Source organism: Oncorhynchus tshawytscha, linkage group LG19 (assembly GCF_018296145.1).
Source record: "Oncorhynchus tshawytscha isolate Ot180627B linkage group LG19, Otsh_v2.0, whole genome shotgun sequence".
Taxonomy (NCBI): domain Eukaryota; kingdom Metazoa; phylum Chordata; class Actinopteri; order Salmoniformes; family Salmonidae; genus Oncorhynchus; species Oncorhynchus tshawytscha.
The window spans coordinates 1980551-2007338 of NC_056447.1; the positions used below are offsets into that span (position 1 = coordinate 1980551).

Consider the following 26788-nt stretch of genomic DNA (forward strand, 5'->3'; position numbering starts at 1 on the left):
CACTAACCAAAGTTAGTAAGGATTTTTCAAATCAAAGTTTGTCACGTGCGCCGAATACAACAGGTGTAGACCTTACAGTGAAATGCTTACTTACAGACTCTAACCAACCGTGCAATTTCCCCCCAAAAAAGGTATTAGGTGAACAATAGGTAAGTAAAGTTATAAAAACAACAGTAAAAAGACAGTGAAAAATAACTTTAGCGAGGCTACATACAGGCACCGGTTAGTTGTGCTGATAGAGGTAGTATGTACATGTAGATATATAGATATGGTTAAAGTGACTATTCATGTATGATAAACAGAGAGTAGCAGTAGCGTAAAAGAGGGGTTGGTGGGTGGTGGGTGGCGGGACACAATGCAGATAGCCCGGTTAGCCAATGTGCGGGGGTACTGGTTGGTCGGGTTAATTGAGGTAGTATGTACATGAATGTATAGTTAAAGTGACTATGCATATATGATAAACAGAGTAGCAGCACCGTTTTTTTCTTTCAATAATTCATGAATCGGTGCTTAAGGAAGAGGAATTGCAGTAATATCGAAGAAGTGGAGGTACTGCATAACAAAAATTAAGTGGAAACAAAGGAGGACAATAATGGAAATGTGGAGAGAGTTTACATAATAATCCTAGTGTGATGACGAAGAATTAGAAAGTGTTTCAAAAGTTGAAAAGCTGAAATTAAATAGTTGAACAAGTGTATGACATACAAATGGCTGGGGAGGTATTATGATGATGTTGAAAAGAGTCCTTACCATTGAAGTTTACTGCCCGGATGAAGGTCAGTAGTTCCTTGCCGTCAATGTTGTGCATGCGTGGGCACAGGCCTATGTTCCCTGAGCAGAGCTCGCGGTGCATGCGGTGTAGGGCGTGGGCCATGGCATAAACCGCGTCCATCACAAACTGTACCTTCCCCTCCTGTTCATAGGTTGAGTCACGACCCACCTTCTCCAGTCCTGGTCAAGAGGAGAAAAACACCAACATAAATTCCACTGGTCAATAGACAGTCATGTTGTTGACTGTCAATTCCCAAGTATTCGCACGTGTACCTAGTAGGTGTAAATTGAAGAGTAAGGCAGTCAATACTTAAGACTCTCACATTCGTGATCTAGTCAATATGAATATCCCTGACTTTTGCACACAGTCCTTGTGTAAATGATTACATCTCACAATGGAAAACAACATCTCACAATACATACAGTACATCTCACCATGGCCACAACACCAACCTCTGGTCTAATTAGAACAATCGTATAAATAATAAAAATATGTGTTTTGTCCACAATAAGAAAATTAAATACATCTAAATATTGCTCCAGCATTGATCAAAGTTCAGAATACTTATATTCTTGACCTGACTGAGTTCTAATAGCACCTGCCTTTTTGCCAATGAGTGGAATCATGAACAGTGATTTGTTATGTTCGCTTGTGTCCTCCAGATTTGCCGCACAAATGTGTCTTTTAGCAGCACATTCACCCCTCTCGACTGGCTAACTCCGCCCTCTAGCGGCACAGGCTGGTGGCCTGAGATGTGAAACAAACTAAACCAAACTCGTAGTCAGCTCACAAGAGAAAAAGGCAAAACTAGACCGAGGGTTGCGAGATGCAGGACAAAAAGCCATTTTAAAACTGTCCCGCGACACCTGCCATGTAGACAGACATTCCACAAACAAACAAAAGCGACATAGAGAATGAGCGCACAACTGGTAGTCGCTTATACAGTTGAAGTCGGAAGTTTACATACACCTCAGCCAAATACATTTAAACTCACAATTCCTGACGTTTAATCCTAGTAAAAATTCCCTGTCTTAGGTCAGTTAGGATCACCACTTGATTTTAAGAATGTAACATGTCAGAATAATAGTAGAGAGAATGTTTATTTCAGCTTTTATTTCTTTCATCACATTCCCAGTGGGTCAGAAGTTTACATACACTCAATTAGTATTTGGTTGCATTGCCTTTAAATTGTTTAACTTGGGTCAAACGTTTTGGGTAGCCTTCCACAAGCCTTCCACAAGCTCCCCACAATATGTTGGGGGAATTTTGGCCCATTCCTCCTGACAGAGCTGGTGAAACTGAGTCAGGTTTGTAGGCCTCCTTGCTCACACATGCTTTTTCAGTTCTGCCCACACATTTTCGATAGGATTGAGGTCAGGGCTTTGTGATGGCCACTCCAATACCTTGACTTTGTTGTCCTTAAGCCATTTTGCCACAACTTTGGAAGTATGCTTGGGGTCATTGTCCATTTGGAAGACCCATTTGCGACCTAGTTTTAACTTCCTGACTGATGTCTTGAGATGTTGCTTCAATATATCCACAACATAGATGGCACATAATGCCATCTATTTTGTGAAGTGCACCAGTCCCTCCTGCAGCAAAGCACCCCCACAACATGATGCTGCATGATGCTGCCTCCCCCTGTGCTTCCCCCTGTGCTTCATGGTTGGGATGGTGTCTTCGGCTTGCAAGGCTCCCCTTTTTTCCTCCAAACATAACGATGTTCATTATGACCAAACAGTTCTATTTTTGTTTCATCAGACCAGAGGAAATTTCTCCAAAAAGTACAATCTTTGTCCCTATGTGCAGTTGCAAACCGTAGGCTGGCTTTTTTTTTATGGCGGTTTTGGAACAGTGGCTTCTTCCTTGCTGAGTATGTTGATATAGGACTCGTGTTACTGTAGATATAGATACTTTTGTACCTGTTTCCTCCAGCATCTTCACAAGGTCCTTTGCTGTTGTCCTGGGATTGATTTGCAATTCTCGCACCAAAGTACGTTCATCTCTAGAACGTGTCTCCTTCCCGAGCGGTATGACGGCTGCGTGGTCCCATGATGTTTATACTTGCTTACTATTGTTTGTACAGATGAACGTGGTACCTTCAGGCATTTGGAAATTGCTCCCAAGGATGAACAAGACTTGTGGAAGTCTACCATTTTTTTTCTGAGGTCTTGCCTGATTTCTTTTGATTTTCCCATGTTGTCAAGCAGAGGCACTGATTTTGAAGGTAGGCCTTGAAATAAATCCACAGGTACACCTCCAATTGACTCAAATGATGTCAATTAGCCTATCAGAAGCTTCTAAAGCCATGACATAATTTTCTGGAATTTTGCAAGCTGTTTAAAGGCACAGTCAACTTAGAATATGTAAACTACATCTGGCCATGTGTTTAAGGTAATTGTCCTGCTGAAAGGTGAATTTGTCTCCCAGTGTCTGTTGGAAAGCAGGTTGAAGTTTTCCTCTAGGATTTTGCCTGTGCTTAGCAATATTCCACCCCCCACCCAAAAAATACTCTTTACTCTTTAGTCCTTAACGATGACAAGCATGCACCTAACATGATGCAGCCACTTCCATGTTTGAAAATGTGAAGAGTTGTACTCAGTTATTTGTTGTGTTGGATATACCCCAAACATCACGCTTTGCTTTTTTTGTTGCTGTATTACTTTAGTGCCTTTTTGCAAACAGGATCCATGTTTTTGGAATATGTTTATTGTGTACAGGCTTCCTTTTTACTCTGTCATTTCTGTTAGTAATGTGAAGTACCTACAATGTTGTTGGGTAATTATCACAGCCACAGCCATTATCACATTGTCACAGCCATTAAACTCTGTTTTAAAATCCCTATTAACCCCATGGTAAAATCCCTGAGTGGTTTCCTTCCTCTCCGGCAACGGAGTTATCAAGGGTGCCTGTATCTTTGTAGTGGCTTGTAACGTAGATGCTGGAAGTCAAGAAGCAGGTGGTAAGTTTAATATAACAACGACTATGGACCTACACAAGTAGCATCCAGGCATGAACAAACAGATACAATACTGCCTGGGGAAGGAACCTAAGGGAGTGCCAGATAAAGGGGAGGTAATGAGTGAGGTAATGGAGAACAGGTGTGCGTGATGATGAAGCGCAGGTGTGCGTAATGATGAAAGCCAGGTTCGCATAAAGATGATTCCCAGGACCGGTGGTTAGGTAAACTGATGATGTCGAATGCTGGAGAAGAGGAGCGGGAGTAGATGTGACATGACTGAGTGTATTGATACACCATCCAAAGTGTAATTAATAACTGCACCATGCACCAATGGATAGTCAATGTCTGCTTTTTTTTGTTACATACCAATAGGTGCCCTTTGCGAACCATTGGAAAACCTGGTCTTTGAATCTGTGCTTGAAATTCACTGCTCGACTGAGGTACCTTGAAGATAATTTTATGTGTGAGGTACAGAGATGGGGTAGTCATTTCAAATCATGTGTGAGGTACAGAGATGGGGTAGTCATTTTAAATCATGTTAAACACTATTAATGCACACATACGAATCCAGAGTCCATACAAACTATTATGTGATTTGTTAAGTACGTTTTTACTGCTGAACTTAAGTTAAATACTTGACTCAAGACATTGCAGATTTTCATTTTGAATTTGTAAACATTTCTAAAAACATAATTCCACAACATTTCAATTTAATCCATATTAAATTCAGGCTGTAACAATAAAATGTGGAAAAAGTTAAGGAGTGATCATTTTGACACCACGGGGTGAGATCTTGCGTGGAGCCCCAGATCGAGGGAGATTATCAGTGGTCTTGTATGTCTTCCATTTCCTAATAATTGCTCCCACAGTTGATTTCTTCAAACCAAGCTGCTTACCTATTGCAGATTCAGTCTTCCCAGCCTGGTGCAGGTCTACAATTGTGTTTCTGGTGTCCTTTGACAGCTCTTTGGTCTTGGCCATAGTGGAGTTTGGAGTGTGACTGTTTGAGGTTGTGGACAGGTGTCTTTTATACTGATAACAAGTTCAAACAGGTGCCATTAATACAGTTAACGAGTGGAGGACAGAGGAGCCTTTGCAGGTGACCAAGTACTTATTTTCCACCATAATTTGCAAATAAATTCATAAAAAATCCTACAATGTGATTTTCTGGATTTTTTTTCTCATTTTGTCTGTCATAGTTGAAGTGTACCTATGGTGAAAATTACAGGCCTCTCTCATCTTTTTAAGTGGGAGAACTTGCACAATTGGTGGCTGACTAAATACTTTTTTGCCCCACTGAATATAGAAATGCATACTTTCTTACTCATAACTGGTTTGGTGTGCTATAACTTATTTTTATAGGAATCAGTATGCACATACTGTTCTTGCACTGGCCAAGTTTGCTAATCATTAGTTTGCCTTGAGGATATTACTTCAGAACACCTAAATAATTTGTTCTAATCTACAAGTATGAGGAATTCAAGGCATTTGCAAATGACACTGGAAAATTAAAAAAGCCTGCATTATATAAGGTGGGTCTCTCATCAAAAACCAATGAAAGATGATTTCTCATTACTCAAGAGAGGTTAACATAGTTGCGTCCTCTAATAATATGGGATATATGGGATATACCCATTTTCTGGGGGAGATCACTAAACGCTCCAATCACACAACGTCTGTCGTAGACAGACAGGAAGTGTGGCGACTAGTGGGGGACCCCACTCTATAAAAGTTGGCACCATCCCGCCCTCTGACATGTTCTCAAGCATATCTGTCTTCCTTGCGCTCTTGCGAACAGGGAAATGCGATGACATACCTAACTCTATTATCAGAGAACCGGGGTTGCGCTAGTAACCTTAAGATCTCTTTCAAAAATTTGTTTTGTTTTTCTCACTATGGGATATAGCCCATTCCCGTATCACCGATATGATCTCTGAAGCCAGGAAGTCCCAATAGACTTTTCCCTCTAGCTGAGGATTGTATGTGTCAAGCAGATGCAGTGATGTCCATTTTGTAAAAATCTCAAAAGTATGAGGGGTAGCCAACGTACCGCATAACAAATCTCTTGCACAGAGATGCCTAAAAGGAACAATCTTTTTTACATCAGTCCACTATTGGTACAGTCCGAAATGTGCGTGAATGTGGGACCTTTGTCTGTGAAAACTGTGAGCTCATCTTTTTACACAGCACATTCCCAGTCTACAGAACCCCTCTAGAAATTGTTGGCTGTGTTACATGAAAGATAGAAAGGGGAACAGGACCTGGTTTGTTTGTGTGGCAGCTGAATGCTAGGGCAAATGATTTTGCATCATAGATGAACAAACATGTTTAGGTTATGGCACTCTAGTGAGTGTGACTCATTGCAGAAATAGGCACTAGCAAAGGGACTCAGACTCTGTAGCTCAGACTCAGAAATTTTAAGTCTCTTGCATGTTTTCCTTTCCGGCATGTTCCCTCTCCCTTGTAGGTTTTCCCTTTCTTATCAAAGACATCCTGCGTGCCAGCCTCCTTTTATGTTTAATTCCTCACTGGGGATGTTAAAGACTTGTAAATTGTAATGACTGTAAAAAAAAGAAATGCTTTTGGAAATGTTCTCGTTCCCGACTCTTTGTGTAATAGACCATATGTCAAGCCTGCTCTTGCTCCCCCTCTCTTGCGCTCGAGGGTGCCAGGCGGCCCATCATTACGCACACTTGTCACCATCGTTACACGCACCAGCGCTTCTTTGGACTCACCTAGACTCCATTTCTTTGTTGATTGTACCTCCTATATCTGTCTGTTCCTCAATTTGATCCCTGTGTCACCATTGATGCCGTTATGTTTTCCCATGTCCTTGTTTGTTTCTTGTCTGTTATCCATTAAATGTTCACTCCCTGTACTTGCTTCTCATCTCCCAACGTCTGTCCTTACAGAATGCGGACACCACAATTTGAAGCATCAGGGAGGTTTTTGTCGGTGACGTCAGGTCCGGTTGCTGCTGCCGGGGGAACCAGGAATGCCTCAGCTGGCTCGTCGGGCTTCCACGCCTTAGCTGGCTCGAGAGGTTTCCTTCCCTTGGTTGGCTCAGCAGGCTCCCATCCCACGTCATGCCTCAGCCAGCTCGTCGGGTTCCCACGCCTCAGCTGGCTCATCAGGTTCCCATACCACGTCATGCCTCAGCCAGCTCGTCGGGCTCCCACGCCTCGTCGGTGGTCGAGTGCACCAGGCGGCCCATCATTACACACACTTGTCACCATTGTTACAGGCACCAGCGCTTCGTTGGACTCCATTACTTTGTTGATTCCTCCTCCTATATCTGTTTGTTCCTTGGTTTGATCCCTGTGTCAGCATTGATGTTGTTATGTTTCCCCTCTCCAGATGCTGTCGTTGTTTGTTTCTTGTTATCCATTAAATGTTCACTCCCTGTACTTGCCTCTCGTCTCCCAGCGTCTGTACTTACACTATATGCTAGTTGAATCGAGAAACTGTAGTTGTAAAAGCTAATAACTGTTATATGCCTTATTTGTTTCATATTTTGTCATTTCAGTTTGATTTGAATGTTGTATATGGTAGGCGATTTAAATGTCTTAATTTTAAGGTTTGAATGAGACAATGTATTCCCCTAAAATTTTTGTTTCAATAAAGTTCTTGTTTTATAAAAATGATATCTTTCCTTATCATATATATTAGACTAAATGCAAATTTTTTTTTTGTTTGTTGCAGATATGTGTTTAATTTACTATCCAGATGAAGTTTCTCATCACATAACTGTCCATAGAATTTGACAAAAATACCATCGTTCACTAAAACGTCAGTAACGCAATCACAGTAAAATATATTTCTCTTCTGATTTCAGATGATCAACCCTTACAAAATAAAGGAGACTCAATATGCTCCAAGTTGTTCTCTATCGTCATGAGACATTTTTGTAAATGGCAGTTGTTTGGGAGAAAAGCATTGGTTTTCATATAAGATACACATGTTCACAGGTGTTTCTCTTGGCTGATTACAATTTGATGTGGTGCTATTGTGTGTCATATCATTTAAAATAACTGTTTCTCAGCTTTCAAAATATGTATCATGTTTTCATGTAAGGTTTGACATCAGCTAGTTATTCTCATTTATGCACGCCGATGTCATGGTCCAGTAAAAAAAAATGGTTTCCTGACTTTCCGAGCAGGAAAGGGTTAAATCGTTCAGTATTAGCAATAGTAAATAAGAGTCTGGTTGCAGCAGTTGTGAATCATGTGTAGCAGGAATGTATGTGTGCATGTGTTTGTGTGGTTGTTTGCGTGAGTGAGTGCATGTGTGCTAAGGTGCGGAGAGTCAGTGCAGTTGCTCAGTTCAGTTCAAGTGTTCAGCAGTCTGATGGCTTGTAGATATAAACTATCTCTGAGCCTGTTGGTACCAGACACCTTGCTCTGATACCATCTGCCCCTCAGGCACCATTTCAAATAATAGTCCTGGATGGGTGGGAACATGACCCCAGTGATTACTGGGCCGTCTTCACCATCGGCTGGATGGCCTTGTGGTCGTGGGAATGGAGCAATTCCCATACCAGGCCGTTATGTACCTGTTCAGGACGCTCTTGATATTGCATTGTGGCATGAATTTCTTCAGCTGCCCAAGGAAGAAGAGGTGCTGTTGCGCCCTCTTGACAATATCGGTGGTGTTTTAGGTTCATGTCTAGTCAACAGTGATGTGGACGCTGAGGAACTTAAAACTGCTACTTCAGTCCTGTTGATGTGGATCGGGGTGTGTTCCATCTGCTGATTGAAGTCAACAATCAACGTCTTTGTTTTGCTGACCATGAGGGAAAGGTGGTCCTGGCAACACAATGCCAGGTCACTTACCTCCTCCCTATAGGCTGGCTCATCATTATCAGGCCTTCAACTGTGGTTATCAGGCCTTCAACCGTGAAATCATCAGCAAATGTGATGATGGAGTTGGTGTCGTGAAAAGTGCAAAGCCACACAGTTGTGGGTGAACAGGGAGTACAGCAGAGGGCTGAGTACACACCCATGGGTGGCCACTATGTTAAGAGTCAGTGTGGAGGATGTGCTTTTGCCAATCCTCAAAGACTGTGGTCTTCCTGTCAGGAAGTCCAGGATCCAGTTGCAGAGGGTAGTGTCCAGACCCAGGGCTCTGAGCTTGGAGGGAACAATAGTGTTGGATGCTGAACTGTAGTCAATGACCAGCATTCTCACATAGGTGTTCCCCTTGTCCAGATGTGTTAGGGCCATGTGAATAGTGATGGAAATGGCATCTTCTGTGGATCTGTTGGAGCAGTAGGCAAATTAGTGGGTCCAGTGTACCTGGCATGCTGGCCTTGATGTGGGCCAGCTTCCTGTATTACTTAATGATGATGGGGTGAGTGCGATGGGGTGAGTGCGATGGGGCGATATTCATTTGGGTGACATCAATAAGGGATCATAGCTTTCACCTGGTCAGTCTATGTCATGTAAAGCACAGGGGTTCCTAATGTTTTGTACACTCTGTATATATACACACCTTCAAATTTGTGGATTCGGCTATTTAAGCCACCCGTTTCCTACAAGTGTATGAAATCAAGCACAGAGCCATTCAATCTCCATCGCCAAACATTGGTAGTAGAATGGCCTTACTGAATAGTTCAGTGACATTCAACGTGGAATCGGCATTTTATTCATTTTATTTAACTAGGCAAGTCAGTTAAGAACACAATCTTATTTTACAATGACGGCCTAATCATGTCATCCTTCCAACAATTCAGTTCATCAAAAATCTGTTATTATGAAGTGGAAACATCTAAGAACAACAACGGCTCAACCACGAAGTGGTAGGCCACACAAGCTCCGAGAATGGGACTGCCAAGTGTCAAAGCGCGTAGAGCGTAAAATCAGGTGATTGCTACATTTCCTTTTGCATAATGCCAACTGCAATGTTTGGTGGAGGAGCAATAATAGCCTGGGGCTGTTTTTCATGGTTCGGGCTAGGCCCCTTTTTTATAAATTTTTATTTCACCTTTATTTAACCAGGTACGCAAGTTGAGAACAAGTTCTCATTTACAATTGCGACCTGACCCCTTAGTTCCAGTGAAGGAAAAGCTTAACGCTACAGTATACAATGACCTTCTAGACTATTCTTTGTTTCCAACTTTGTGGTAGGAAGGCCCTTTCCTGTTTCAGCATGACCTGTGCACGAAGCGAGGTCCATATCAAATCAAATCAAATCAAATCAAATCAAATTTTATTTGTCACATACACATGGTTAGCAGATGTTAGTGTGAGTGTAGCGAAATGCTTGTGCTTCTAGTTCCGACAATGCAGTAATAACAAACAAGTAATCTAGCTAACAATTCCAAAACTACTACCTTATAGACACAAGTGTAAGGGGATAAATAATATGTACATAAAGATATATGAATGAGTGATGGTACAGAGCGGCATAGGCAAGATACAGTAGATGGTATTGAGTGCAGTATATACATATGAGATGAGTATGTAAACAAAGTGGCATAGTTAAAGTGGCAAGTGATACATGTATTACATAAGGATGCAGTAGGTGATATAGAGTACAGTATATATGAGATGAATAATGTAGGGTATGTAAACATTATATTAGGTAGCATTGTTTATAGTGGCTAGTGATATATTTTACATCAATTCCCATCAATTCCCATTGTGACATTGGGTGGTGTAGGTGTCCTGGAGGGCAGGTAGTTTGCCCCCGGTGATGCGTTGTGCAGACCTCACTACCCTCTGGAGAGCCTTACGGTTGTGGGCGGAGCAGTTGCCGTACCAGGCGGTGATACAGCCCGACAGGATGCTCTCGATTGTGCATCTGTAGAAGTTTGTGAGTGCTTTTGGTGACAAGCCGAATTTCTTCAGCCTCCTGAGGTTGAAGAGGCGCTGCTGCGCCTTCTTCACGATGCTGTCTGTGTGGGTGGACTAATTCAGTTTGTCTGTGATGTGTACGCCGAGGAACTTAAAACTTACTACCCTCTCCACTACTGTTCCATCGATGTGGATAGGGGGGTGTTCCCTCTGCTGTTTCCTGAAGTCCACAATCATCTCCTTAGTTTTGTTGACGTTGAGTGTGAGGTTATTTTCCTGACACCACACTCCGAGGGCCCTCACCTCCTCCCTGTAGGCCGTCTCGTCGTTGTTGGTAATCAAGCCTACCACTGTTGTGTCGTCCGCAAACTTGATGATTGAGTTGGAGGCCTGCGTGGCCACGCAGTCCTGGGTGAACAGGGAGTACAGGAGAGGGCTCAGAACGCACCCTTGTGGGGCCCCAGTGTTGAGGATCAGCGGGGTGGAGATGTTGTTGCCTACCCTCACCACCTGGGGGCCGGCCCGTCAGGAAGTCCAGTACCCAGTTGCACAGGGCGGGGTCGAGACCCAGGGTCTTGAGCTTGATGACGATCTTGGAGGGTACTATGGTGTTAAATGCCGAGCTGTAGTCGATGAACAGCATTCTCACATAGGTATTCCTCTTGTCCAGATGGGTTAGGGCAGTGTGCAGTGTGGTTGAGATTACATCGTCTGTGGACCTATTTGGGCAGTAAGCAAATTGGAGTGGGTCTAGGGTGTCAGGTAGGGTGGAGGTGATATGGTCCTTGACTAGTCTCTCAAAGCACTTCATGATGACGGAAGTGAGTGCTACGGGGCGGTAGTCGTTTAGCTCATTTACCTTAGCTTTCTTGGTAACAGGAACAATGGTGGCCCTCTTGAAGCATGTGGGAACAACAGACTGGGATAGGGATTGATTGAATATGTCCGTAAACACACCAGCCAGCTGGTCTGCGCATGCTCTGAGGGCGCGGCTGGGGATGCCGTCTGGGCCTGCAGCCTTGCGAGGGTTGACACGTTTAAATGTTTTCCTCACGTCGGCTGCAGTGAAGGAGAGTCCGCATGTTTTAGTTGTGGGCAGTGTCAGTGGCACTGTATTGTCCTCAAAGCGGGCAAAAGTTCTTTAGTCTGCCTGGGAGCAAGACATCCTGGTCCATGACAGTGCTGGTTTCTTTTTGTAATCCGTGATTGACTGTAGACCCTGCCACATACCTCTTGTGTCTGAGCCGTTGAATTGAGATTCTACTTTGTCTCTATACTGACGCTTAGCTTGTTTGATTGCCTTGCGGAGGAATAGTTACACTGTTTGTATTCGGTCATGTTTCCAGTCACCTTGCCCTGATTAAAATCAGTGGTTCGCGCTTTCAGTTTCACGCGAATGCTGCCATCAATCCATGGTTTCTGGTTTGGGAATGTTTTAATCGTTGCTATGGGAACGACATCTTCAACGCACGTTCTAATTAACTCGCACACCGAATCAGCGTATTCATCAATGTTGTCGTCTGATGCAATATGGAACATATCCCAGTCCACGTGATGGAAGCAGTCTTGGAGTGTGGAATCAGATTGGTCGGACCAGCGTTGAACAGACCTCAGCGCGGGAGCTTCTTGTTTTAGTTTCTGTCTGTAGGCAGGGATCAACAAAATGGAGTCGTGGTCAGCTTTTCCGAAAGGAGGGCGGGGCAGGGCCTTATATGCGTTGCGGAAGTTGGAATAGCAATGATCCAAGGTTTTTCCCGCCCTGGTTGCGCAATCGATATGCTGATAAAATTTAAGCAGTCTTGTTTTCAGATTAGCCTTGTTAAAATCCCCAGCTACAATGAATGCAGCCTCCGGATATATGGATTCCAGTTTGCAAAGAGTCGAATAAAGTTCGTTCAGAGCCATCGATGTGTCTGCTTGGGGGGGAATATATACGGCTGTGATTATAATCGAAGAGAATTCCCTTAGTAGATAATGCGGTCTACATTTGATTGTGAGGAATTCTAAATCAGGTGAACAGAAGGACTTGAGTTCCTGTATGTTGTTTTGGCCACAGCATGTCCCGTTAACCATAAAGCATACGCCCCCGCCCCTCTTCTTACCAGAAAGATGTTTGTTTCTGTCGGCGCGATGCGTGGAGAAACCAGCTGGCTGCACCGTCTCCGATAGCGTCTCTCCAGTGAGCCATGTTTCCGTGAAGCAAAGAACGTTACAGTCTCTGATGTCCCTCTGGAATGCTACCCTTGCTCGGATTTCATCAACCTTGTTGTCAAGAGACTGGACATTGGCGAGGAGAATGCTAGGGAGTGGTGCACGATGTGCCCGTCTCCGGAGTCTGACCAGAAGACCGCTTCGTTTTCCCCTTTTTCGAAGTCATTTTTTGGGGTCGCCGGCTGGGATCCATTCCGTTGTCCTGGGTGAAAGGCAGAACACAGGGTCCGCTTCGCGAAAGTCATATTCTTGGTCGTACTGATGGTGAGTTGACGCTGCTCTTATGTTCAGTAGTTCTTCTCGACTGTATGTAATGAAACCTAAGATGACCTGGGGTACCAATGTAAGAAATAACACGTAAAAAAACAAAAAACTGCATAGTTTCCTAGGAACGCCGAGATCGGTGTGGAAGAACTTAACTGGCCTGTACAGAGCCCTGACCTCAACTCCATCGAAAACCTTTGGGATGAATTGGAACGCAGACTGTGAACCAGGACTAATCGCCCAACATCAGTGCCCAACCACACTAATGCTCTTATGGCTGAATGGAAGCAAGTCCCTGCAGCAGTGTTCTAACATCTAGTGGAAAGCCCTCCCAAAAGAGTTGAGGCTGTTATACCAGCAGAGGGGGGACCAACTCCATATTAATGCCCATGATTTTGGAATGAGATGTTCGACGAGAGCAAGTTGACACAATAACTGTTAGCAAAGGTGTTAGCTAGAGAAGACGTGCTGGATGTTGCAGGGATTTGTAGTTTTGCATGATGTCTACTTCAATGCTAATTAGCATTTTTGAATCTGTGAGCAAATAGAGCGGAATATATTGATTAAAGTCACCTTGTCCAAGAGAGATTAAAATGGTTATAAAAATGTCACGCCAATGTAAGGCTAACACAAAACATAGCCCTTATTTTAAGTGTTTCTAAATTCCCCAATGGGAAAACATGTATGGTGGAAAACCGATTGGAACCATTTCCCTGTTTGGTTTTATGAGTATTATGACACCTCCACGTTGAGGCTCTACACTCTCTACACTTGACAGACAACTTAATCACGGGTCCTGGCATTTCAATTAAACATCACTTACCAGGGCAAATGTATTACCTCTGTACAGGACAGACTAGTTTCTGTTTTCCATTTTCTATCATGCCCTGGGGTTCAATTAGATTAGAAAATTAGATAAATGAAAAAGTATTTACAGAGATAGTCTTGTGTGATGAGATAAGTTGAAAAAGAATCAACAGCACTAATTTCAGCGCATATAAGGCTCTGACAAGCCTGAATATATTTACATTAATAGCTTATTGTTATACTCCCCATTGTTATTTCCTAACATCAAAAATGTGTCAGATTCTATCAACGTAGCAATAATAATGACATGCTTCTAGGTCTAGCATTGTTTTGCAAGATGTTTTATAGAATACATAGAAATACTAAGCAGACAAAATTGAATGGATTGAGTAGGTCCTGACATTACAGGTTAAATATGTCTCCTTCAATCGGTCTAGCCTTCAGTACTATGCTTCAATAGTATGCATTGAACTGAACTCAAAAGTAAACTATAAAAAGTATGTCGACACCTGCTCATTGCTCATTGAACATCAAATTCCAAAATTATGGGCATTAATATAGAGTTGGTCCCCTCTTTGCTGCTATAAAAGCGACCACTCTTCTGGGAAGGATTTCCACTAGATGTTGGAACATTGCTGGGAGACTTGCTTCTATTCTGCCATGAGCATTAGTGAGGTCAGGCACCGATGTTGGGCAATTAGGCCTGACTTGCATTTGGCGTTCCAATTCATCCCAAAGGTTTTTGTTGGGTTTGTTGGTGTTTCACACTGATCTCGACAAACCATTTCTGTATGGACCATCGCTTTGTGCATTGTGCATTGTCATGCTGAAACAGGAAAGGGCCTTCCCCAAACTGTTGCAACAAAGTTGGAAGCACAGAATTGTCTAGAACAGTGGTCGCCAACCGTTCCATCGCGATCTTCATTCCTAGTCGATCACCAAATATTTCTGTAGAAAAGCCAACGAACCTTAAAGGCTTGCGCTCCTTTAAAAAAATTGTGTTGCCGGGAGGTGCACTTGATTCAAAAGTCCTGCACACCGGGTAAGCAAAGTGTTCCCATTAGACAAACTCTGCAAACGCGCGGACCGTCAAATCTGTGACTGAATCGAGTGCACCTACTACCCTGCCCCATCGGATAGCTCAAATCACCGTGGCTACAGAGTTTCCATGACCCTGGCCACAGCTAAGTTTAATAGGTTAATAGCCTATGTAAGATTGAGTCACTTTTAAAACCATGACCACAGAGAGACTGTCAATTAATGCAGCAAAGAGCTGCTGTTTTTATAAGTGAGTTCATGTTTAAGTTTACATTCAGCACTGTCACTGTTTTTATTCAACACTAACAAATCGTTTTCAACGGTCATCCAACTTGGAATTCCAAGTTGGAAACTTGGGCATCTTTCTAGAGCTCCAACTTTTCAACCTGAAGATCACTGATGTCGAGATTTGACCTCGTTCACCATCAGATGCAGGTACCATCAGTCCAGTAAAATAAAAATGCTAATTGTTTCAATTCATGCTCCACAGTGCCTCACAAGTGCTAAACCAACTAATTTATTTTGTTATCGAAGCTCGGGTTTTGAAATATAAATGGTCTGATTAACAATATTGGCAGGCCAATCATATAGCCAATATGATGTGATTATGTATTAGGCCTACTGCCAAAACCTCATTCATACAGAACTGTTTGTGTGAGGTTAATGTAAAAAAACAATCTGAGCAGTAGATCTCAGCTTGCTTTTTGACTGCGAAAGTGATCTTGACTCAGAAAAGAAAAACTGTACAGTTGGCACTAGGCATTGGGCAGGTAGCGTTCTCCTGGCATCCACAAAAATCAGATTAATCAGTCGGACAACCAGATGGTGAAGCGGGATTCATCACTCCAGAGAACGCGTTTGTACTGTTCCAGAGTCCAATGGTGGAGAGCTTTACACCTCTCCAGCCGACGCTTGACATTGCGCATGGTTATGTTTGGCTTGTGTGCAGCTGCTCGACAATGGAAACCCATTTCATGAAGCTCCCAACGAACAGTTTGTGTGCTGGCGTTGCTTCCAGAGGCAGTTTGGAACTCGGTAGTGAGTGTTGCAACCAAGGACAGATGATTTTTACGCGCTACGCGCTTCACCATTTGGCAGTCCCGTTCTCTGAGCTTTTGTGACCTCAAGTGGAGACTTTAGCATGTAAATCTTGCTGGAGCAAACACAAAAAAATGTGGGATGCATGCCAGAAAAGCCACTACACAACACAACACAACACAACACTAAACAATACATTAATTGCACTATAACAGTGGTACCCACAAACTGTTAAGGCCTCCACAAAGCTGTCCCAACAGAAGAGCTTTCTTTTCACCACCATGGAGTGAATCCTTGTTTACCGCTAAACATGGCTTTCAGCAGAGCCTTGTCTAGCAGCGAAACAGTAAATTCAGCTTAATTTACTGCCTTTAAAAAAATAGCTGATATGGCTGATTTGCTTTAACAAATGTGGTTTCTACAACGATTGACATGTACAAACTATGCATAAGGGAACAACAAGAGGATAAGGGACAATCCAAAATGTTGAATAAAACATTAATCAGCGAGCGACGGACGGACAGCAACAGAATTCAGAACATGGGCCATTCTTACAGTATTCTCTCTGTACACAAAGTCAGAGCCGTAGGATAAGTAGAGGGGGCATTTAAGTAGACAATGAACGCTCTTACAATATTCAATGAATACATTTCTCTAAAACAGGCTGTAGGCTACATATGCACCACAAAGTCAGAACAGTAGGCTAAATTATGAGGGGGAAATGGACCAAATTATTAAGGTGAAGCACATGGGCTACTAACAGCTTACTTTCTTAGCTACAGTATAAATATCTCCCTGGCATATTACATCATTTATACAGCAGCATACAATACATTTTTGGAGTCACCTTGTTCTGCTGTGCTCACTTAAACAGGAAGGTGGTGCGGCGGTCCTTCTTGTGGGTAAATTTTGTCATCAAACTTTGTCATCAAAGTCTGGCATTCTCTGGATTTATGGAACTTTCAAGATAACTGGGAACTCTGAAAAAAACAAGGTTGAATCAGGTCGGAAAGTGATCTTCAGGTTGGAGCTCTAGAAAGAGGCCCGAGTTCCTGACTAGGAATTCCGAGTTGGATTACGTATTTTCCCAGTTGGAGCTCTTTTTTTCTGAGTTCCCAGTTGTCTTGAACTCACTGAAGTCTGAGATTTCAAAATGTCCAGTTGTCTTGAACGTGGCAGAAGTCATGCTGGATTGACAGCATGGCTTATGTATTCAACCTTTTCTGGCCTATGGTGTTGCATGTGAATGTTTATCCTTTTAAGCTTGGAAAAGAACCAGACTAGGACCACATACCCACTCCACTGAATAGCAGGCTAGTGATTGCTTTAAAAAGCTTCCACTGATTCCTTCTAAACCACTCATTGTTAAATTGCGATTTCCAACTTGTTGTGTAATGTTTATGTCCAATGGCCAATGAGCACCGATACATTTTATGTAGAATTTCTCATCATCATTGAAAATAATTTGCAAGTAGATTATCGACTTGATTCATGATGATGACAGCCTGTCTAGCTTCCTAGCTAAGATTTTGAAAGTATGATATTGACATAATCAATCCAATCAAAGCTTCGGTAGATACAATGCATTCGGAACGAATTCAGACCTCTTGACCTTTTCCACATGTTGTTATGTTAGACTTATTCTAAAACGGAATACATCATTTTTTTCCTTCATCAATCTACACACAAAACCCTATAATGACAAAGCAAAAACTGTTTTTTATCAATTTTAGCAAATGTATTAACAATAAAAAACTGAAATATAACATTTATATAAGTATTCAGACCCTTTACTCAGTACTGTGTTGAAGTACCTTTTGGCAGCGATTACAGCCTAGAGTCTTCTTGGGTATGAAGCTACAAGCTTGGCACACCTGTATTTGGGGAATTTCTCCCATTCTTCTCTGCAGATCCTCTCAAGCTCTGTCAGGTTGGATGGGGAGCGTCGCTGCACAGCTATTTGCAGGTCTCTTCAGACATGTTAGATCAGCATCAAGTCTGGGCTTTGGATGGGCCACTCAAGGACATTCAGAGACACTCCTAAGTTGTCTTGGCTCTGTGCTTAGGGTCGTTGTCCCGTTGGAAGGTAAACCTTCGCCCCAGTCTGAGGTCCATAGTGTTCTGAAACAGGTTTTCATCAACCATCTCTCTGTACTTTGCTCCATTTATCTTTCCCTCAATCCTGATTAGTCTCCCAGTCCCTACCACTGAAAAACATCCCCACAGTATGATGCTGCCACCTACATGCTTCACCGTAGGGATGATGCCAGGTTTCCTCCAGACATGACACATGGCATTCATCAGTCTTGGTTTTTGTCAGACCTGATAATCTTGTTTCTCATGGTCTGAGAGTCTAGGTGCCTTTTTGCAAACTCCAAGCGAGCTGTCATTGCCTTTTACTGAGGATTGGCTTCCGTCTGGCCACTCTACCATAAAGGCCTGATTGGTGGAGAGCTACAGAGATGGTTGTCCTTCTGGAAGTTTCTCCCATCTCCAAAGAAGAACTCTGGAGCTCTGTCAGAGTGACCACCGGGTTCTTGTTCACCTCCCTGACCAAGGCACTTCCTCCCTCGATTTCAATAATGATCAATGGAAACATGATCCACCTGAGCTCAATTTCAAGTCTCATAGCAAAGGGTCTGAATAATTATGTAAATAAGGTTTTCTGTTTTTGTTTTTTATTAACTTTGTAAAATGTCTAAAAACCTGTTTTCGCTTCGTCATTATAGGGCATTGTGTGTAGATTGCTGAGGAAATGGTTTTATGTAATCCATTTTAGAATAAGCCTGTAACTTAACAAAATGTGGAAAAAGTCAATTGGTCTGAATACTTTCCAAAGGCACTGTATATCATTCCATTCACAGGGGCTCTGCTAATGACTTTCTGTTTTGCTCATTAAGATATTTAATATTTAGAATGCTTTTAAACTAGCAAATGTGCAATTACCCACTGGCCCAGTGTATTTTGTTGCCTTGCACATGTCTCTATTTGAATTACAGCAGCCTGCTACGAATGCCGTGAAGGGAGGTGGGAGTTGATTTGTGTTCTGTATTTTTTTTCTACATAGAAAATGTATACATTAGCAATTAACGATATATACAATTCAGGCATGATATTTGCATATCCTTGTTAGATCTCCTGTTTCTTGGCAAGGAGGAAGTATTTTTTTAAATGTTTTTATTTCACCTTTATTTAACCAGGTAGGCTAGTTGAGAACAAGTTCTCATTTGCAACTGCGACCTGGCCAAGATAAAGCATAGCAGTGTGAACAGACAACACAGAGTTACACATGGAGTAAACAATTAACAAGTCAATAACACAGTAGAAAAAAAAGGGGAGTCTATATACATTGTGTGCAAAAGGCATGAGGAGGTAGGCGAATAATTACAATTTTGCAGATTAATAACACTGGAGTGATAAATGATCAGATGGTCATGTACAGGTAGAGATATTGGTGTGCAAAAGAGCAGAAAAGTAAATAAATAAGAACAGTATGGGGATGAGGTAGGTAAAAATGGGTGGGCTATTTACCGATAGACTATGTACAGCTGCAGCGATCGGTTAACTGCTCAGACAGCAGATGTTTGAAGTTGGTGAGGGAGATAAAAGTCTCCAATTTCAGCGATTTTTGCAATTCGTTCCAGTCACAGGCAGCAGAGAACTGGAACGAAAGGCGGCCAAATGAGGTGTTGGCTTTAGGGATGATCAGTGAGATACACCAGCTGGAGCGCGTGCTACGGATGGGTGTTGCCATCGTGACCAGTGAACTGAGATAAGGCGGAGCTTTACCTAGCATGGACTTGTAGATGACCTGGAGCCAGTGGGTCTGGCGACGAATATGTAGCGAGGGCCAGCCGACTAGGGCATACAAGTCGCAGTGGTGGGTGGTATAAGGTGCTTTAGTGACAAAACGGATGGCACTGTGATAAACTGCATCCAGTTTGCTGAGTAGAGTGTTGGAAGCAATTTTGTAGATGACATCGCCGAAGTCGAGGATCGGTAGGATAGTCAGTTTTACTAGGGTAAGTTTGGCGGCGTGAGTGAAGGAGGCTTTGTTGCGGAATAGAAAGCCGATTCTTGATTTGATTTTCGATTGGAGATGTTTGATATGAGTCTGGAAGGAGAGTTTACAGTCTAGCCAGACACCTAGGTACTTATAGATGTCCACATATTCAAGGTCGGAACCATCCAGGGTGGTGATGCTGGTCAGGCGTGCGGGTGCAGGCAGCGAACGGTTGAAAAGCATGCATTTGGTTTTACTAGCGTTTAAGAGCAGTTGGAGGCCACGGAAGGAGTTTTGTATGGCATTGAAGCTCGTTTGGAGGTTAGATAGCACAGTGTCCAAGGACGGGCCGGAAGTATATAGAATGGTGTCGTCTGCGTAGAGGTGGATCAGGGAATCGCCCGCAGCAAGAGCAACATCATTGATATATACAGAGAAAAGAGTCGGCCCGAGGATTGAACCCTGTGGCACCCCCATAGAGACTGCCAGAGGACCGGACAGCATGCCCTCCGATTTGACACACTGAACTCTGTCTGCAAAGTAATTGGTGAACCAGGCAAGGCAGTCATCCGAAAAACCGAGGCTACTGAGTCTGCCGATAAGAATATGGTGATTGACAGAGTCGAACGCCTTGGCAAGGTCGATGAAGACGGCTGCACAGTACTGTCTTTTATCGATGGCGGTTATGATATCGTTTAGTACCTTGAGCGTGGCTGAGGTGCACCCGTGACCGGCTCGGAAACCCGATTGCACAGCGGAGAAGGTACGGTGGGATTCGAGATGGTCAGTGACCTGTTTGTTGACTTGGCTTTCGAAGACCTTAGATAGGCAGGGCAGGATGGATATAGGTCTGTAACAGTTTGGGTCCAGGGTGTCTCCCCTTTGAAGAGGGGGATGACTGCGGCAGCTTTCAATCCTTGGGGATCTCAGACGATATGAAAGAGAGGTTGAACAGGCTGGTAATAGGGGTTGCGACAATGGCGGCGGATAGTTTCAGAAATAGAGGGTCCAGATTGTCAAGCCCAGCTGATTTGTACGGGTCCAGGTTTTGCAGCTCTTTCAGAACATCTGCTATCTGGATTTGGGTAAAGGAGAACCTGGAGAGGCTTGGGCGAGTAGCTGCGGGGGGAGCTGTTGGCTTAGGTTGGAGTAGCCAGGCGGAAGGCATGGCCAGCTGTTGAGAAATGCTTGTTGAAGTTTTCGATAATCATGGATTTATCGGTGGTGACCGTGTTACCTAGCCTCAGTGCAGTGGGCAGCTGGGAGGAGGTGGTCTTGTTCTCCATGGACTTCACAGTGTCCCAGAACTTTTTGGAGTTGGAGCTATAGGATGCAAACTTCTGCCTGAAGAAGCTGGCCTTAGCTTTCCTGACTGGCTGCGTGTATTGGTTCCTGACTTCCCTGAACAGTTGCATATCGCGGGGACTATTCGATGCTATTGCAGTCCGCCACAGGATATTTTTGTGCTGGTCGAGGGCAGGTCTGGAGTGAACCAAGGGCTGTATCTGTTCTTAGTTCTGCATTTTTTGAACGGAGCATGCTTATCTAAAATGGTGAGGAAGTTACTTTTAAAGAATGACCAGGCATCCTCAACTGACGGGATGAGGTCAATGTCCTTCCAGGATACCCGTGCCAGGTCGATTAGAAAGGCCTGCTCACAGAAGTGTTTTAGGGAGCGTTTGACAGTGATGAGGGGTGGTCGTTTGACAGCGGCTCCGTAGCGGATACAGGCAATGAGGCAGTGATCGCTGAGATCCTGGTTGAAGACAGCAGAGGTGTATTTGGAGGGCCAGTTGGTCAGGATGACGTCTATGAGGGTGCCCTTGTTTACAGATTTAAGGTTGTACCTGGTGGGTTCCTTGATGATTTGTGTGAGATTGAGGGCATCTAGCTTAGATTGTAGGACTGCCGAGGTGTTAAGCATATCCCAGTTTAGGTCACCTAACAGAACAAACTCTGAAGCTAGATGGGGGGCGATCAATTCACAAATGGTGTCCAGGGCACAGCTGGGAGCTGAGGGGGGTCGGTAGCAGGCGGCAACAGTGAGAGACTTATTTCTGGAGAGAGTAATTTTCAAAATTAGTAGTTCGAACTGTTTGGGTATGGACCTGGAAAGTATGACATTACTTTGCAGGCTCTCTCTGCAGTAAACTGCAACTCCTCCCCCTTTGGCAGTTCTATCTTGACGGAAAATGTTATAGTTGGGTATGGAAATCTCAGAATTTTTGGTGGCCTTCCTGAGCCAGGATTCAGACACGGCAAGGACATCAGGGTTAGCAGAGTGTGCTAAAGCAGTGAGTAAAACAAACTTAGGGAGGAGGCTTCTGATGTTGGCATGAATGAAACCAAGGCTTTTTCAATCACAGAAGTCAACAAATGAGGGTGCCTGGGGACATGCAGGGCCTGGGTTTACCTCCACATCACCCGCGGAACAGAGGAGGAGTAGAATGAGGGTGCTGCTAAAGGCTATCAAAACTGGTCGCCTAGAGCGTTGGGGACAGAGAATAAAAGGAGCAGATTTCTGGGCATGGTAGAATATATTCAGGGCATAATGCGCAGGCAGGGGTATGGTGGGGTGCGGGTACAGCGGAGGTAAGCCCAGGCACTGGGTGATGATGAGAGAGGTTGTATCTCTGGACATGCTGGTTGTAATGGGTGAGGTCACCGCATGTGTGGGAGGTGGGACAAAGGAGGTATCAGGGGTATGAAGAGTGGAACTAGGGGCTCCATTGTAAACTAAAACAATGATAACTAACCTGAACAACAGTATACAAGGCATATTGACATTTGAGAGAGACATACAGCGAGGCATACAGTAATCACAGGTGTTGAATTGGGAGAGCTAGCTAAAACAGTAGCTAAAACAGTAGGTGAGACAACAACAGCTAATCAGCTAGCACAACAACAGCAGGTAAAATGGCGATGACTAGGCAGGGAGGGGGTAGCCCTAAGGAATTTGTCAGGATACTGGCAGGACACTTCTGGCCGCTAATAAAAGTCCTCAGACTACCAGTGCCACTTATTTCCCACTCTTATCTGGGTTCATTGTTTTTATGACTGTATTCTGTCCAAGAGATCTATTTCCTACAACCATCTGACTTTACTGAGTGCCTATACAATGCCTATAAAAAATATAAATGTAAAGGCTATTCATTCCAAAGCCTTCAAAGCCCTATCGTCCTGTCTAATCCAGTAAACGTAGACCAGTGCTCTCCAACCCTGTTCCTGTAGGTTTTTACTCCAACCTCAGTTATAACTAATCTGATTCAGTTTATCAACTAGCTAATTATTAGAATCAGGTGCCCTAGATTAGTGTTGGGCTGAAAATCTACAGGTAGGATGTTAATGGCCAGTATACAGTCGAAGCAAAAAGTTTGAGAATGACTCAAATATTAATTTCCACAAAGTTTGTTGCTTCAGTGTCTTTAGATATTTTTGTCAGATGTTACTCTGTAATACTGAAGTATAAGCATTTCATAAGTGTCAAAGGCTTTTCTTGACAATTACATGAAGTTGATGCAAAGAGTCAATATTTGCAGTGTTGACCCTTCTTTTTCAAGACCTCTGCAATCCGCCCTGGCATTCTGTCAATTAACTTCTGGGCCACATCCTGACTGATGGCAGCCCATTCTTGCATAATCAATGCTTGGAGTTTGTCAGAATTTGTGGGTTTTTGTTTGTCCACCTGCCTCTTTTGTTTGACCACAACTTCTCAATGCGATTAAGGTCTGGGGAGTTTCCTGGCCACGGACCCAAAATATCGATGTTTTGTTCCCCGAGCCACTTAGTTATCACGTTTGCCTTATGGCAAGGTGCTCCATCATCCTGGAAAAGGCATTGGTCATCACCGAACTGTTCCTGGATGGTTGGGAGAAGTTACTCTTGGAGGATGTGTTGGTACCATTCTTTATTCATGGCTGTGTTCTTAGGTAAAATTGGGTGGGCTCACTCACCCCACTCCCTTGGCTGAGAAGCAACCCCACACATGAATTGTCTTTACTGTTGGCATGACACAGGACTGATGGTAGCGCTCACCTTGTCTTCTCCTGACAAGCTTTTTTTCCAGATGCCCCAAACAATCGGAAAGGGGATTCATCAGAGAAAATGTCTTTACCCCAGTCCTCAGCAGTCCAGTCCCTGTACCTTTTGCAGAATATCAGTCTGTCCCTGATGTTTTTCCTGGAGAGACGTGGCTTCTTTGCTGCCCTTCTTGACACCAGGCAATCCTCCAAAAGTATTCGCCTCACTGTATGTGCAGATGCACTCACACCTGCTTGCTGCCATTCCTGAGCAAGCTCTGTACTGGTTGTTCCCCGATCCCGCAGCTGAATCAACTTTAGGAGATGTTCCTGGTGCTTGCTGGACTTTTTTGGGCACCCTGAAGCCTTCTTCACAAAAATTGAACTGCTCTCCTTGAAGTTCATGATGATCCGATAAATGGTTGATTTAGGTGCAATCTTACTGGCAGCAATATCCTTGCCTGTGAAGCCCTTTTTGTGCAAAGCAATGATGATGGCACGTATTTCCTTGCAAGTAACCATTGTTGACAGAGTAAGAACAAGGATTCCAAGCACCACCCTCCTTTTGAAGCTTTCAGTCTGTAATTCGAACTCAATCAGCATGACAGAGTGATCTCCAGCCTTGTCCTCATCAACACTCACACCTGTGTTAATGAGAGAGTCACTGACATGATGTCAGCTGGTCCTTTTGTGGCAGGGCTGAAATGCAGTGTAAATGTTTCTGGGGGATTCAGTTCATTTGCATGGCAAAGAGGGACTTTGCAATTCATCTGATCACTCTTCATAACATTCTGGAGTATATGCAAATTGCCATCATACAAACTGAGGCAGCAGATGTTGTGAAAATGTATATTTGTGTCATTCTCAAAACTTTTGGCCACGACTGTATCGTAAGTCAGACCTATATTCTGTCCGACCCACACTATCTCTCCTAAGAGATTGGCTGGTGTTAGAAACCCTTCGCATCAATTCACTTCAGCTTCGCCATTACTTTCAAAGGGGAATGTCAAGAGCAGGCCTTTGATACTATAACAAGCTTGGGAAGATGTCTGGCGGAAGATGTAACATATTACCCTATAAGACTCTTTGAAGAAAATCCCTAATCAAAAGTGTACGTTCCAAAATGTTCCTGAGCGCTGTGCACTTAGCTTCCATCTCCAACCTCCAATAGAAGGTGACTCCTCCCCTGACTGTCACTCTGCTTTCAAATCAAGAAGCCAAGTCATTAGAGGGAAAGAGAACCAGTAGACAAAAATGGAGGGAAATGGTGACAGACTGGGTTTTTGTCAAGATTGCGTTTGATCTGGATATGTTTGGAATCAAGCACACAAGAGTGCAAAGATGTGGCATCAATGGGCAGGACAAAATGTCTGCCAAGAGTAAGCTTTCATGTGACTCCAACCTCTTTCAGGGAATTTGTTCAGTATTTTGTATCTTTGCATGCTTGAAGGGGGCTCCCGGGTGGCACAGCGGTCTTAAGGCACTGCATCTCAGTGCTAGAGGCGTCATTACAGACCCTGGTTCAATACCAGGCTGTATCACAACTGGCCGTGATTGGGAGTCCCATAGGGCGGTGCACAACTAACCCAGTGTCATCTGGGTTTGGATGGGGTAGGCTGTCAATTGTAAATAAGAATTTGTTCTTAACTGACTTGCCTAGTTAAATAAAGGTTAAATAACATTTAAAAAGGGGAAGAGAACAGTAGCAACCTTTTTCAAAAGAGGATACAGATTGGCTTTGCTCGGCTGAGGTAAAGTGCATCAAAGCAGAAATCTGTAATCAAATATTTATAATTAAGTCCAATTGACATCAGCCTGCTTTCTTTGTCTCAGGGCAGTCTGCATTGATTCTGATCCACATTGTTGGTTGAAGCTGCAATCATACCAATCTTGCTCCGGTTTAGTTTTCTATTCTTACTGCCATTGTTCAAGGTTAGAATACATCAGAAACACATCAGAAAGTCATAACTGGAGGCATGAAGTGATTGTGCCGTAAACATTGAAAGCTCAGGGCATCTGTGGACAAGTCTGTCTGTTGCATAATAGGATAGCGAAATTGAAATATGTGAGCTTTGGACAAAAACAAGCTGTGGCCTAAAACAAGCTGTGGCCTAAAACAAGCTGTGGCCAAAAACAAGCTGTGGCCTAAAACAAGCTGTGGACAAAAACAAGCTGTGGCCTAAAACAAGCTGTGGCCTAAAACAAGCTGTGGCCTAAAACAAGCTGTGGCCTAAAACAAGCTGTGGCCTAAAACAAGGGCAAATACTCCATCCCGTTGAATGCATACAATATGCATATATACCACTAACCACTATTAGCTCAATAACTACGAAGTTCAAAACCACTGGAACAGTGGTAAACTTGCCTGGTAGAGGTCACATGTGTAACTTGTCAGATGTTCTGGAGGCAAAGAAGGGCCACAGTTGGAGAATTACAGAAATTGGTTGAATCTTTGGGTCACCAAGTCTCTTAATCTACAATTACTGTTGACACCACTTGCATGCCAATAGGCTCTTTGGAAAGGTTGCGAGAAAATAAACTTTAATGACAGTAACAAATGTAAACGCCTGGAGCTTGCTAACGGTATTAGTACTTGGACTGGAACCAGGTGCTATGCTCATATGAGAAAAAAATCACATCAAAATCCACAAATTGTTTAATTGCCCAAAAACCAGCATTTTGCAATGGCCATCTCAGTCCCTGTAATTGAACCCCATTGAAAACCTGTGGTTTTGATTGAAGAGGGCAGTCCATAAGTGCAGACCGAAGGATATCAAGGACCTGGAAAGATTCTGTATAGATTCTGTATAGAGGAATGTTCTAAGAGACTTCCCAATGTGTTCTCCAATCTCATAAAAGATTATAGAAAAAGGTTCAGTG

At 43.4% G+C, this 26788-nt stretch overlaps 1 protein-coding gene across 1 annotated transcript in view; it reads right to left on the reverse strand.

The window, feature by feature from the left end:
- The window catches only part of LOC112218221 (metabotropic glutamate receptor 8-like), a 223866-nt gene that overhangs the window by 29385 nt on the left and 167693 nt on the right, over positions 1–26788 (reverse strand). Inside the window, exon 7 of the mRNA XM_024378845.2 lies at positions 751–951. Coding sequence (XP_024234613.1) covers positions 751–951 — 201 coding nt within the window. The remainder of the gene's footprint in view (positions 1–750; positions 952–26788) is intronic.